The sequence below is a fragment of the Dromaius novaehollandiae genome, chromosome 19 (genome assembly GCF_036370855.1).
Source record: "Dromaius novaehollandiae isolate bDroNov1 chromosome 19, bDroNov1.hap1, whole genome shotgun sequence".
NCBI lineage: Eukaryota > Metazoa > Chordata > Aves > Casuariiformes > Dromaiidae > Dromaius > Dromaius novaehollandiae.
Genome location: NC_088116.1, coordinates 421,471 through 435,546, shown reverse-complemented (window position 1 = coordinate 435,546; position 14,076 = coordinate 421,471). Strand labels below are relative to the sequence as shown.

The 14,076-nt window shown below is 39.5% G+C and overlaps 1 protein-coding gene across 18 annotated transcripts in view; it reads left to right on the top strand.

Annotated features, from left to right (window-relative positions):
• Positions 1 to 14,076, top strand: part of PITPNM3 (PITPNM family member 3) — a 151,994-nt gene that overhangs the window by 61,051 nt on the left and 76,867 nt on the right. For 2 of the 18 annotated variants that reach the window (XM_064522982.1, XM_064522979.1), the window contains exon 2: positions 3,308 to 3,386. The exons of 15 other annotated variants lie outside the window; for them this stretch is intronic. In XM_064522982.1, the coding sequence (XP_064379052.1) occupies positions 3,344 to 3,386 (43 nt within the window). In that variant the 5' untranslated portion in view covers positions 3,308 to 3,343. Of the gene's footprint in view, positions 1 to 3,307; positions 3,387 to 13,994; positions 14,014 to 14,076 lie in introns of those variants that run through there. One more of the 18 variants, XM_064522985.1, reaches the window with a different exon arrangement.

The following is a 14,076-nucleotide window of genomic DNA, read 5'->3' as shown; positions in this document are numbered from 1 at the left end:
AATACAGCTTTTGGGTTTAGCGATGGGTGGGAGATTTCCCGAAGCTCATCTGGGAATGCAAGGAAAGTGCTTGTGCCTCTTTCTGGTCTGTGAATAGCTTTATCCCATGAAAACTTTGCTTAGAAGTTTAGAGAGATGTGAAGCTGATCTCCAGAAAGACAGATGTGTGTAAGTAGGAAGATTGAAATTATTTATTTTAGATTATGTAATAAAATCACAATAGGAGACTATTAGCAGTAACTTGAATTTATGGTGTAGTTGTGGGATAACAGGTAACAAGTGTGTTCTCGTTTGGTCATTTCTTGTGAGAAAAATATATGTCTTTGTAAGACACATGCTAGAATTAGATGGCATCTGAAAATGGCTGTGTATGGTTTCTGCTTCTTTTGACTGCCGCCTCTTGTATTTGTTGTGCTTCTCAGGAGCACACAATTTCTGGCCTTCACCAGAAAATGGGCTTAAATTCTGAAGACAAATATGTTTCAGGATACAGTTTTTATACTTGTTAAAATGGCAGTGAGTGACTTTTCTTGTTCTGAACCTTCTCGAAGTTATATTGCAAGAAAGCCATGAAATTACTCAGGACAGATAATGAAACCTTGACCTCAGTATGAAAAGGAAAGATAAAGCTGTCTGGTTTTGTCTCTTAAAGGACTGTGTTGTATGACAGAAGGCATGTTGACTTCAATATTTTAAGTAAGGGATGATGATGATTAGCTCATTTGGAAAACAGTCAAGTTTTATCACTGTTCTGGTTCGTAAAGAATTTATTGGAGATACGTGGAAGTATCTGCTCACTTATGCACATTTGCTTCAGGCTCTGATGAAAATGGCTATAATTAATGTTTCCTTGAGGATTTTAGCCAGGTCTGGGGCCTGGTCAAGTAGTGCAGAGGACTGAGCATCTAGGATGTCATATAAAATTTTGGCTGTGTGAATGCCAACAGTTATAACCATCTGAGGTCATTTGTAGAAACAAGTGGAGAAGTGTTCTCCTTGCCAGCTCTTTCCTCCCCACCCTCAACAATTCATCCTCTTTGGCACTGACTAGCTGCTAGCTGGATGTCCCAGCAAGGAGTTGAATGACTCCATAGACTGTAGAGTTCAAACTTACGTTCCTGTTACGGAAGTAAATCGGTTTTGGTAGGTGTGGCTATTGTTAAAAGGGTGAAAAAAGATGTTTACACTGTGTTTCAGAGATGGTGTATTTAAGGCCCTGGTTACAACAGTATTGTTCTGCAGATTTCTGTTCCAAAGGCAATCCCTAGTGACTCTGTTAAAGAGCCAAATTCTGTGCTTGGCTACTGCATGGACCACAGTAAAGTGACTGTGGGTTATGTTATTGTACCTAAGGCAAAACATAAAATATAGCTGCTTATTGAAGCCAGGCTTGTAATCCTGACATTCATTATTTGTAATTAATTGCCATATTCAAAACAAAATGGTTTATCACCAAATAGGGATTACTCTGTTAATAACTGGAATTTTATTTTCAATCCTGCATCTTCTGTTGTCAATATGGACTTTATAATAGGTCAGCTCCTTGTTGAAGATGCCATTCCCCAGACTGGACTTTTGATCTCTTCTTAGTTTTCTTTTTCTAAATAGTTTTGCCAACATCATGCATTGCCCGTAGATGAGGGTTTGTCTGAGGAATGTAGCTGTAATAAATTGCTATTTCAAGAATATTTCTGAATGCAGTTTTTTTTCAGATTTTATTTCCAGTGGCGCAGCAATTCATCAGTGACTGGCCTGCACTTTCTGTAAACATGCATCACATTTGGATGGATTTCTGTCATGTTGGGTCAGGATGCTGCAACTTAGTTTATCTGTTAGTTTGATTTTCTCAGTGTGATATTTTCTATCCATCCCCTTTTGTTCATGAAAACGAAACTGAAGTGCTTTATAATAGCAAGCCTGTGCTTCATGCATTTAATTTAGTCAGTTAATAGTATTTCTTTGTTTAACCACTTAATACTGTGGTTAACTTCTTTAAGATGTTAGTCTACTTCCAAATGTAGTGCATTTTAGATATTTTTAACCAAGAAAGGTCTTTAAATGTTAGATTTTTAAAGCTTTTAAGGGCAGTATGGGGTTGGTAGTCTCCTAAATTGTTGATGAGCCTAATGTTAAAAGTAAAGTCCTGATACTAGACCTGTGTATATTGCCATTTAATGTCAAATATAGTGCTGTATTTTGACTACAGATATTTCTGCTCAGGTAGGACCGTCAGAGTCAACCTTTAAGTGTTCAATATAATGTCTGTGACTGTGGGTAGCAACTGATGCAGGCTGTATTTGAACTAGTGAGCTCTGTCTGCAATTTCAGTCTCATAAGCTATCTGCTGATTCCAGAAGAGAAAATACCAGCTTTCAACTTACTGCTGAGGCTGACCAGAGACTTTGCCATTTTTGACCAAAATTATGTATATTTTTTAATACTCTGCCATGTGATGAAAACTAGAACTTGTTGAGTTAATATTTCCTGAGAGGTGTAATTATACCTAGTCTGGAATAGCCAGGAGCTGTGTTTATTACTTAACTTTTCTGTAAAACAGGAGTTCTGCTTGAAATTCCAGCTTAGGGGCAGGGGTTTGAACTCAGGCTTCTTATGTAAGAAGGATTCCATAAACACTGACCTCTTTGCTGTTTTTCAGTGAATTTGTCTTTCTCAAAGTCTTCCTGGAGAGGAAAAAAAAAGCCACGTTTCTGTGGATAGTTTTGTGTTGTATTCATTTGCATTTTCCAAAATGGAAACATCTTATTAAAAGAACAGGCAAAAACCCCAATGATTCTTGACTGTTTCTGTGCTGTGCAACTGGCTTAAGGCAGTAATCTTTAGTTCCCCAATCATAGCATCCTTATATTGCTAGCACTGGGATTTTCAATATGCTTCCTGTGCCAGAAGCGAAGAAGTCATTCTAAAACCTGCTGCATAGGGCTTGCAACCTTACTTCTGCAATATGAAGCTCTATAAAAAGACGCTGGCACAAGTAGTATTTTTGTAGCATATAAAACAAGCAAGCAAACAAATGGGAATTTCATTTTTGTAATACAGCTTGCCACAAAGGATGACTATTGATTTAAATACAGCCTAATTAAACTCTAAGAGCCATTAGTTAATTTTGGCAGCAATACACTACAGTTTCACTCTGCAAATCCAGCTAATTCAATTAAAATGCTGCAGATGATGATAAATTCTCAGGTAGGCAATTGACAAAATGCAATTATTAGTCATTTAAAACATAACTGACTGTAAAATGCCTATGAAATTCACTTTTCCTGTGCTTCATATGCCACACATACAGACTGATGGATTGCTTTACTGGTAACCAGCAAAATAGATGGACATGATCAGCTGTCACAACTGGGAATTTTCATTACCAGGTAAGTAGAAGGCCTTTCCTGGTCTCATTGCACGAGCTAATTTATTCTGGATCAGATTATTTTAAATTATACACAATTATTGTGAATGGCTCTAGCAAAGCTTCAGTAAGGGGGTTTTGTGTGGCTCCAGGATTAAAAATAAAGAAACAATAATTACATCTGGGTGAGACTGAATAACTATGTGGCTTTGGTCACTGTTGTTTATAATTTGACAGCCTATCTGTGCGAACTTCACACTGTCTCTAGCATTTCTCAAATGCTTTCCTGCTTTTGACACCTTGAAGGCTTTTTTCTCACTGGTGGTGCCACATCTTTACTAGATCTCAAGATCATGCTCTCCCTGTGCTTGAGTGTCCACTTTCAGTTAAGTTCTCAAAATATGCAGTTCTTGTGTAAGTTCCTTTTCAGAAACAGCGTTTGAACTTGGCCAAAAGGCAGATTTTTCATTTGTCTTAAATTTCAGCAGTTTAATTGGAGACATTAAAGTGATTTGCCACTTAGAAAGCTGGGGGCTTTGAGATTCGGTCAACTCCTAAGTCTCTAACACTGAGAATATCCTGTGTATTGAATTGTATGGGTATTGTGGAAGCTGGAGGCCTGGGGTCTCCAACTTTTGAGAGCTCTGGAGGAGACCAACCATTGTCCATCCAGAAGCTTGTTGAATGTGATGTAATCCATGGTAAATTTTTGCTCAAGACAAATCTGAATGTTCAAAAAAAACCTACAACAGGGAAACAAAAAATCAGAAAATTCCCAGACATATGTGCTGAACTGCCTTGGAAATGGGGTTCTGGTTTTGGATCCTTTTTTTCACTCAAGGAAAACTTCGAGCTCTCTGGGAAAAGCTTTGACCTTTTTGTATGAGCACTGACCCTGAGATCAGTAAGTGTACAGGCATACTGTGGGCTCCGTTTATGATTGTGGCACAGGGGACAGGGATGGTGTATACAGGATACATAAGGTTTATTACAGTTACGAAGCTACAAGCACAACCATTTAAAAGTGTGTAAGGGGAGGGCTGATCTCTGTCTCACCATGATGGCAAATTATATTCTAGACATTTCATGCAAAAACAGGTTATCAAATCATTCTTAGCTGTATTTGACATCTGCACAACCCAGTAATGTTATGTACCTTCAGCTGAGTTTGTCTGCCTGTTGTTGGGGTTTTTTTTTTTGTTTTGTTTTGTTTTTTGTGAGGGGGGGAGTGGTTACAGGCAGTGTGGTGTTTCTAATGGGTATGTTAGATGTATGGACAAAACTCCATGGATTCTAGTAGTGTGATTGTTGTTTTTGTCCTTTTTTCATAGTCCTCCCAGGCTACTCATGAGGGACAGTTGCCTGATTCTTTGGTATGAGGTGCTTATGGCCATGCATGCACTATGAGATGGGCAGTGGCCTCTGGAGTGTCCAGTGGTGGTTATCTGAGAGGTGGAGTGCTGAATTAGATGCTCCCTGGGTGATCTGATATTGTTGTTCATATTGGAACATGGGCAGAGATGCATTTAATTAGTGAACAATCGGTCCTTTTGAAATAACACCATGTTTAGTGCAAAGGTGATGCTGGTTCTGTGGATCTTTGATCCCATTCGGCGATGGTCTGTTCTCATGTTCTCTTGCCACTGCAGTTTGTTGGCCAAGGAGATTGCTCATCATTATCTTTCTGATTCCCTCTTATCTGCCTTCTGGAGCTATTTGTGCAGTCACTCTCTAATCCTTAATTTCAGTCAAAATAAGCTGTTTTACCGCGGTTTAATAGCAGTTATTTGCTGAGGGACAAACTAGAACAGTGTAACCATTATCACCAGCATTGCTGCGGTTAGAAGGACGTGCGTGCAAACTGACCTTGATCCTCTTTGAATCACTGTCATACTGCGCTCTCTTTTGCTTTTTTCTTCCCCCCCGCAAGAACAACAACAGAGAAGAAACCAGATCCAGAGTATTTATCTGTCCAGAATTCTTTCACTGGAACATGAAAGGATGTTTTGCCCAGACTTTATACTCTTTGCTAAATGAAGGACTTCAACTGAAAATGGTACTCTGTGTCTTGACTTTCAGGAGTTTTTAAGGCAGTACGTGTTTCTGAACAGTTGCGTTACACAGGAATGGCACTGCTGCATGCTGATAATTTTCCCCATCTCTTGAGCTCTAGTGTGAGACTGCCAAACCTAACGTTTATGTTATTGTTCATAAGAACATCCATTAATTCTTTGCTCTAGTTGGGTTTAATTACAACTTGCGAATTACTGGGATGGGTGGATTTTTTTTTTCCTCAAATGTGGCAGAGCAACACTTCAAGGTGAATCAGAAAACACTGTCATCCTAAATCCTTGCAATTAATGTTTTTTAACTGCACTTTGTATTGTTGGCAAATCAAATCAATGGAACTAATTTGTATTTTTAGTTGGAAGATCTCATTTAAGAAATGCGTCTTTGTGTCTGTATATATGCAAACTTGACTAGGCTGTTGCACTCCAAGGTGCCTGTTAATTGAGATATCTATCATTCTATCAGGTTTACATCAAAACTCCCTAAACACTATCTGCCTATCACCCTAAAGGCTTTTTTTTCCTCCCCTTACTTGAAGACAGAAATATACAACTTGCCATTTTTTGTGCTCAGTGGATTTGAAATGTAATAAGAAGAAAACACTACATTTAGGGAAAAACTAGACAGAGAAATTTCCTTAATGTGAGAGAGAGAGAGACAAAAAGGAGGAGGTGGGGTGGGGTGGAGTGGGGGGAAGGACATTGCATTTACCTCCAGAATTGCTGAGAAGGTGACAAGTTCTGAGAGAAAAGAGGATTAGGAAGCAGATACGGAGAAACAGATTGCACACAAATTTAATAAACTAATGAATGTTCTTCATTATATTCCCATTCTAGTGGAATCGGAGCTATTCTTTGTAACTCGCCTTTAAAAAAATACTTTGAGTTCTTAAGTACAGTACATAAATCACTGAGTGATTTCTTGCCCTCCAGTGTCATATCTTTTGGATCTCTTTTCCATCTAGCATAAGAAAAAGCCTGTTTTACGTGTGAACCAGTGCAGTTCTGTAAGTGATGACAGGGTAATTTCCAGTTGATTCCCTGAGCTGCTACCTCTGTCCTCCTGCTGTAACATCCACAAGGACTGAATAGCATCAGTAGACTAAAATAGTGGTTTTGGTTAAGACTAGGTTTGATTTACATCTGTGGACTAAGCTAACTAGACTACTGTATTTCCCTGCAATTTGAAACAATCACTATCAAAACAGTGTTTCTTTTTATACTTCCGGAAAATCTTCTCTCAATTGCAGTGCATAGTAGCTCCTGATACAAGCTGCCCCGGGCACATTTTGCTCATCTTACCCCTACAAAGAATTACCCTGCTGAAGAAACAGCAATTGCAGCAGTAAGATGGAGAACACTTGCACAAGGGTGGATTGTGCACCGTTCCATTTGGCCCTGCCATTGCAATCCTACAGCCTTAGAGTCCAGGATAGGGGTTTTCTTTGCACTGCTTGGGTTCATCTTTTCTGTAGTGTGCTGTATGCGCAAGGCTGCTATAAAGAACTAACTTGACAGTGGCGATTCTTCTTTTAGGGAAGGGCTGTGTCTCTGCGTCTGTGTGTATTTCTTTTTTTTTGTTTGGTCAGTTAGCGTTTTTCAAGTGACCTGTTCACAAAGCTCTGCTTTTTAAAGTGCACTGAGCTCCTGGAAATTGTACTTTGTACTGGGCATTCAGAAGCACTGAACACTTATGAAAATGCCTTTGTCCATGTCCTAGAGCTCTTGAATCCCAGGTTAAACTAATGTAACGTTTCCTCAGCACAAGGAAAGACAACATCAGACAGAAGGGTAGGATACACTGACAGTTGCTACAAAAATATCATCCTAATCTCACCCCATAGTGGAAGGTAGAAGAAGGGAAGTGAATGAGAAAATATTTAATATTTGATGACTTAATATGGCATAAGAACTTCTTAATTTGGTGGAAAGATAAAGCAGTACTATTCCACAGTCAAATTAAAAGCCTAACCAAGCAGGTATGGAGAAACATTAACATGAGAAGAGAGAACCAAGTCATTAATTTCAGGAGATTTTTGTCTTATCAAACTTGCAGCTAGGTGGTTGTTGCTAGATAGATGCAAATCCTAAGTGTAAGAGGAGAATTTAGCTACATCTCTCTCCAGTCCTGACATCTTTGGAGGAGGAGAAAGATCTTTTAGAGCATAAACTGTCTATTGTTTCTCCCAAAATGAAATTTGTCTTGTTTCAGGTCAATAATAAAGCTTATACAGTGTTTAAATTGTACATATGGTGCTTAGATAGGAGTAAAGCAGAGCTTTCAGGCTCCCTGTGCAAGGATTAAGTACTGCTTTGGCAAGGAAAACCATTGAGGTGGTAGCAGTCAGCCCTGAGCTAATTGTAAAGTATGGCAGTAAGGCAGCATTCGCTCTGTTTTTAAAGTCAGGTTTTTCAGATTAGATTGGTGTGGGGGTTTCCCTCCCCCTTCTTGTTTTCACATTTGGTTCTTTCCCGTGTATAAAGTCTGTAGGAATGTAGGGATGGAGTGAACAGATATCCTTTCAGCCAAATTATACATGGGACTTGCGTGCTTTGAATTTTGCACTTAAAATGTTTTCAGACATACACGCGTGCGTGCATGCATGATTGGATCAAGAGATGAGACGTGCCAACTTGGCAGTGAGTTAGCATTTTGCCTTACGTGAATGGAAAGGGTTCCTTTTTTGCGTGGATGGATTAGACTTTTTGTTAATTGTGATATGAATACTAGACCCATGATGATTGAACTTATGAGCTATGTTGATTTGGAGCCATCAAGCTCCTACAGCAAACCACTGTTTCCTTGCAAGATTGGGTGCACAATGAGATGTTTCTATGCAACTCTTCTTCATCTGGTCTCTTTTTTCATTGGTTCAGTGATGTCTCCTTTGCTGCATCTGCCGTGCGTCTGCAACATTTCTGCAAGGATCAAAATGCTCAATATAACAGAAAAAAATCTAAAACCTCATGACTCTACGATTGTACTGTACACCTTGTACTGGTGTTTCTCTCTCCCCCCTGCCCTGAAAGGCTGCCTTGCCTGGTTTCTTCCACCGTGAATGTTTCATGTACACAAACTGTTCTCCTTCTCCCCAGTAGCATGTGATCTCTCCCTCCTTGTCCTGTCTTCCTAGAGTCATATAATTAATTAAAGGGTGTTTGTATATAGCTGACTGCAGAGTTTATGCTGCTACTAATTTTATTGCAATAGCATCTGCCGCTGCCTAATAATGTGAAGAACAGCAAACAGAAAACTTGGCTTAGTGCAGTGAATAGTGAAAGGGAAAGACAGAGACTTGAATAGTCAACAGCATTCCAAAACATATCAGATGGCCCATATAAACAACAGATTTACTTTTAGCAGCAGGTTTTAGAGATAAACAGTGAATCAGATTTCTGCTGTCCTTGACATGGAAGTTATCCATGGTCGCAGCTTATAACAGTTCCCTGGTTCTCCGGCTGCTGTCATTTTATTTTCGTGATGCTGTGTGTTCTAAAAAGCAGCCTAACAAATGCAAGCAAAATGGAGGAAGCTTAAACTATCCTCTAAGGTATTTTTAGTGTTTTGTTTTTGAGAGCAGAGCCCTGCTGCAGTGAGTCTCACCTTCCTTACAGTCCCTCCATGGATTCCCTTTTCCTTTTTGGGTCCCTATTAAGATCCAGTCTGTTACATGCTGAAATCAGCAGACGTTATTGCATCGGTTTCGCTGGACCTGGAGAACTGTGTTTCATCTGAGCTGCTTGGCTGCCAGCTCCATTCAGAGGATCGTATCATCTGCAGGAATATTACCTCCTTTCCTAATCATCCCCAGTTTGATAGAATTGTACTCCCAGCAGTCTTATATTTACAATTTCGTAAAAGAAAACAGCATCAGACTTTTCTATTTAAAGGTAAATTTCACAGTATTCTTGCTGGGGGAAAGCTGGATTCTAAAATGGAAAATGAGCATTGTTTGCTTCAGTGGTATCTGATTAAGTTGTTAAATGAATTCAGATCACTAGAACAGGGAAAATCATGCATACCATGAAGCCTGCTGCCACTCCAGAAGCTAATGTTGAAAGACTGGGGAGGGCTCGGGGGGGGGGGGGCGGGGGGGGCGGCGAGGGACACAAGGGAGGATCCTGCTAATGCCGTGCTGATGCTGGGGCCCACAACTCTGTTCTTCTGTGCTATCTTCTTGATCACAATAGCAATATAATCCCAGGGGACAGCAAAATGAGAGACAAGACAGGTTGTACTAAACACCCTCTTACATCTCAGGAGCACAGTTCTGCAAGGGCTGATGTATGTGTAGTAACTTTGCATCACAGCATACTGCTGCTCTGAAGGTGACTTTGTAAAACTTGTGCTTACCTTCAGGTACTACTTCCTCTGGTGGATAGGTATCTTTGTTTCTTCCAGTGTTATTAGTCCTTTGTGGAGGGGAAGTAAGGTAGACTGTATTCTGGTTTGAATACTGCCCAAAAGATTGCTTGCTAAATTTTTCTGTAGTATAGCAATAGCTGGTAGCATGTGACTAGATGAATAGCAGATCATCGCTTAATTCCAGGCCAGGGATGTGGCAATTGCAGTTTTTGTGGAAACTGCTATGTGGCGAATGTTCCTGGAACCCTCTGACATCCCTAGTGACCCTCCTTAGAGCAGAGAGTTTCTGCTGCTTTAATTCTGGAAAGAATTTCACGAACATGCTTTCTTTTGACCAAGTGAATAGTTCCTTTGGCTTTGGTGAGAGCTGTCATAAACTGAACTGTCTTTGTGAATTTCTTTAAATGTAGAATTAATTTTGCACCACTTGACCATACTTAGATGAAGTAGTAAGTTTTTCCTGTCATATTAGAATAAATATCTTCAGATGGGTAATTTAAAATATGGCAGATTCTGTTAGAGCATCTCTTCATTTCAGTTTAGGTTTGGATTCCTTGAACGCCTTACGGGATGACTGTGTGAAGGGAAAGGCAATGTGATTTAGGGGGCCTTTAAACTTACTTTGTGATTTGCACTGTGGCATGTTTCCCGAAGCTGGAGAACCTATCATTTCTGATGAGTGAGGAGCAGGAAATGAGCACAGAACCTAAGCCTGGGAACTTGTGGCTGAAAGACCTTGATGAACCTACATTTTTGGATCTATCTTCTTATGAAACACCTCTTGTGAAGGTTTGTAAAAGAGGATGACATCAGATTTTAGTTCTGTGCTTGAAAGAAATTTAGGTCAATATGTTTTTCTGGGGCCAGACTTTACAAGTTGTCCAGCTATGCCATCTGGAAGTTGGAGGCTGTCTAAACTCGCAATCTAAGTGCAATTTTACATGTTTTTGAGATCTGTGAATCTCTTGGGAATAGCTAGAATTTCACACCTGCCTTTGCTTACTTCATTGTATAAAGTAGACTCATGTGAACTTGCTGTGAAATAACTGATTGTGAAAAATTAGTTGTAGCTTGCACCTAATAATTTCAAGTGCTTTTGAGTCTTAAGCAAGTACATATCCTGTTTCAAAGCCAAGTCGTATTTACTATAGTAGTTTTCTGGACTGGACCCCTAAGTTCCCAGAGCTGGTCTTCAGAACAGTTGAAGGATGTGTATTTTTTTTTCTTTTTTTTTTTTTTTTTCCCTCCTTCCTTCCAAAAGTTCAGTGTCTAAAATTGGAAGGCAAATTTTCAGAATGGCTGATCCTTAAAAGGAGGGAGCTGAGTAGAATGGGTGCTGAGCTTTGAAGGAAATATGTCCCTTGCTGGGTGTACTGGAAGAACAGCTCTGCAGCCTCTTTGAGAAGATTCTGAGTGCTGGGTTTACCTGGAAATGCTGACTTAGGCATGTTTATTCTTAGCGTCATAAATTCCAACTTCTGTACTCATATCCCTCCAAACACGGACTTAACTTCCCTTGAATAAAGATGTTGTCACTTCTGACCACTTCTCCTCTCCAAATTGCCCAGAAATACGCTGTTTTGTGCAAAGCCGGTTATGTGCTTTTGCTGGAGGGTTGCAAGGGTGGAGGGAGGTGAATAAGAATTTTAGGAGCAAGGTGAGCTGTTAGGATTTTTAAACCAACCCAATCAGCACGGAATTTTGATTCTTCCTACTTTTTCTCTTAACCATGGAGGCAAGTCTATTCTCCTGGTTATTTTTATGTAAAGGTAATTATTTTTAAATTCGATTTATAAAGTACATAGATCTTCACTGATAAGAGGCTGAAGTGAAAGGAAAGGATATGCAGTTAAATGTGTGATTTGCTCAGCAGGTAACAAGATTCTTTCAGTTAAAAGGGCCCTTTTCTTGCATGCACTTGTCTGCACATACAACACTGCAGCAGCATAGAGGTGCTGGAGTCCCAGAAGGACTGAGGCCAGAGGACTAATGTCGCACAGGAGGACATAGCAAGAACTCAGTATGGACTCAGAAATGTAAACCTGAAAGGAAGCTCAGAAGACCTTTCATTCTGCTTCTCTTTACTGAGGCAAAAATCAGGAATATCCTGCGAGCTCCAGTATCTCCTTGGCAACAGTTTACACAAATAGCATCTTCTTCGTAGCTTTGAATGTCAGCACGCAGAACTGTTCCACTCTGATAATGGCTTCTAGCTGGCTAGCAGTTGTGCATCATCTTTTTGTTTTCTTAGTCACTTTTCACCCCTTCCACTCCACCCTGCTTGTTGTTTTCTTCTGGCTTTTGAGGCCTTGTCTTTCGGCTGGAAAGAAATTTGTAGCAAGTACTGTTTACTATATTGGAACAGTCCCTGTTAAGTAGAACCCTACTAGAACAGTCTCTGCTGAAGTTTATGAAGCAGGGGAAGAGTACTCTTGCATCGTTGTGGAGACTCTATAAAAGTTTAGTGCAAAACCAGGGGATATTTAAGAGGATAAAGGAAAAGAACCAACTAGAAAAGCACATACCTGAAAAATACCATCAAAATATTGCAGCAATATTGTCTGGATATTAATGTTCATTTACCCTTGATTGCACTTTTCAGGACAGGATCTGTGCTTGAATAATACATAATACATTTTTTGGGTGAGAATGGGAGGCAAGGAAATCGATGATTAATTCAAATAATAAAGATGTTTGGTTAGAGCTGTACTGCAGGTTTAAGGATCAGCGATATAAATATGTTTCCTGCTTCCTTGGGAGCTGTGAAAATGGTACCACAATAAATGTCCTGTGCCAAGACAGGTAAATGACTGTGAATTACAAACTGGCACAGTGCTCAGTTTTTGTTGTTTCCATTAACATCAACATATAACAAATGAAGACCATGCTTATTTTGTAGAAAGTTTCTAGGAAAGAAAGAAAAACTACATATGGGTAATTAAATATATCTTTTGTAGATTGTTTCAGTGTGGTAGTGCAGGATTCCATGGATGTTTCAGTACTTTGTGGAGTAGCTTGTAACAGTGCTGAGGAAAAACCTTGTGAGAAAATGACACTGTATTTAAAAATGTTCATAGTCTGGGTCAAAGTTTGAAAGACTTGTGATAACTAACTATTCCTACCCCGTCCTACCATCATGAAAGCATTAAACAGGAAAGATTTGTTTGGAGACTGCACTAACTGTGGCCGTTATTACTTTTGTGGGGCGCGGAGGGGCATCACTGTCTCAACTCTTTGTTTTGTAGATTATACAAGAGCTTGGGGCAAGGTTACTGATTCTGAAGAAACACTGAAGAGCTTTTGTAGAAACAAAAATCTAATTGCTAGATCTAAAAAACTAGATGAACCACCTGTGTCTCCTCTCTGACATTTCCTTACTGCACATGCTCTGTAATAGTCCATGCTATGTCTGCAAAGTTATTTCCATTCACCATATCCTGCACAAAGCAGTGGTACAAATGTGATGAGAACTGTTTACTGGGAAAGAACTAGATTGCACAAAAGCATGGGTCACCGCTAGAATTTATTCACTTTTATATACTATTTAGCTTCGGAGAACAAGTGCTTCCTTTCTAGTGTTTTTGTTTTGCACGCAGGTTTTTGTTTAATTTCCCCACCTTGAGCACCTCTTTTTTTTTTTTCTTTCCTCTTTTAAAACAGTTTAAAAATGTGGGACAAGCACAATAAAAGATATCAAAAAAAAACCTAAATGCAAATGTTAAAAACATGTATTGAAAGTTGGTATTTGTCAGTAAAATTGTTTTTGAAGTCTGTTTTTGAAACCTGCTAAATAAAAATGAATTTGAGTTCTGTTGTGACAGTGGCTTTTCAGTTTCCATCAAGAACTGTTCTTTTGAGATGGAGAATTTTTATTTCCACAGCCATTTAAAGCTGTTGCAGGAAGGAATTTTCTTCCTGAAACCTGTTGTTTTTTCAGTCATGTTGCGGTTTCCTAGAATTGTGTATACAAGCACTTTAGAAAGCTGGTCTGTGCTATGGCTCTTGATATGGAGGCCCAGTTCTTTTTTTTTTAAGCTGTCACATTCCTGAGGACTTCACTGGTTCTTCCCAAGGCAATGACTGATGGCTGCTTCGCCTCAACAATTACTCTTCCGATGAGCTCCTGCAGATAACACTTCTTCCCCTGTAAGCTGGAAGTAGATAACAGTTGTGAGCCAAGCTCTTTGGCAGAACAACAGTCTGCAAATGCCCTGGTGAGGAACTGATATGTGAAAGAGATTGTATATAAAGATTTAAAAGGAGTTAATTCAAACGAT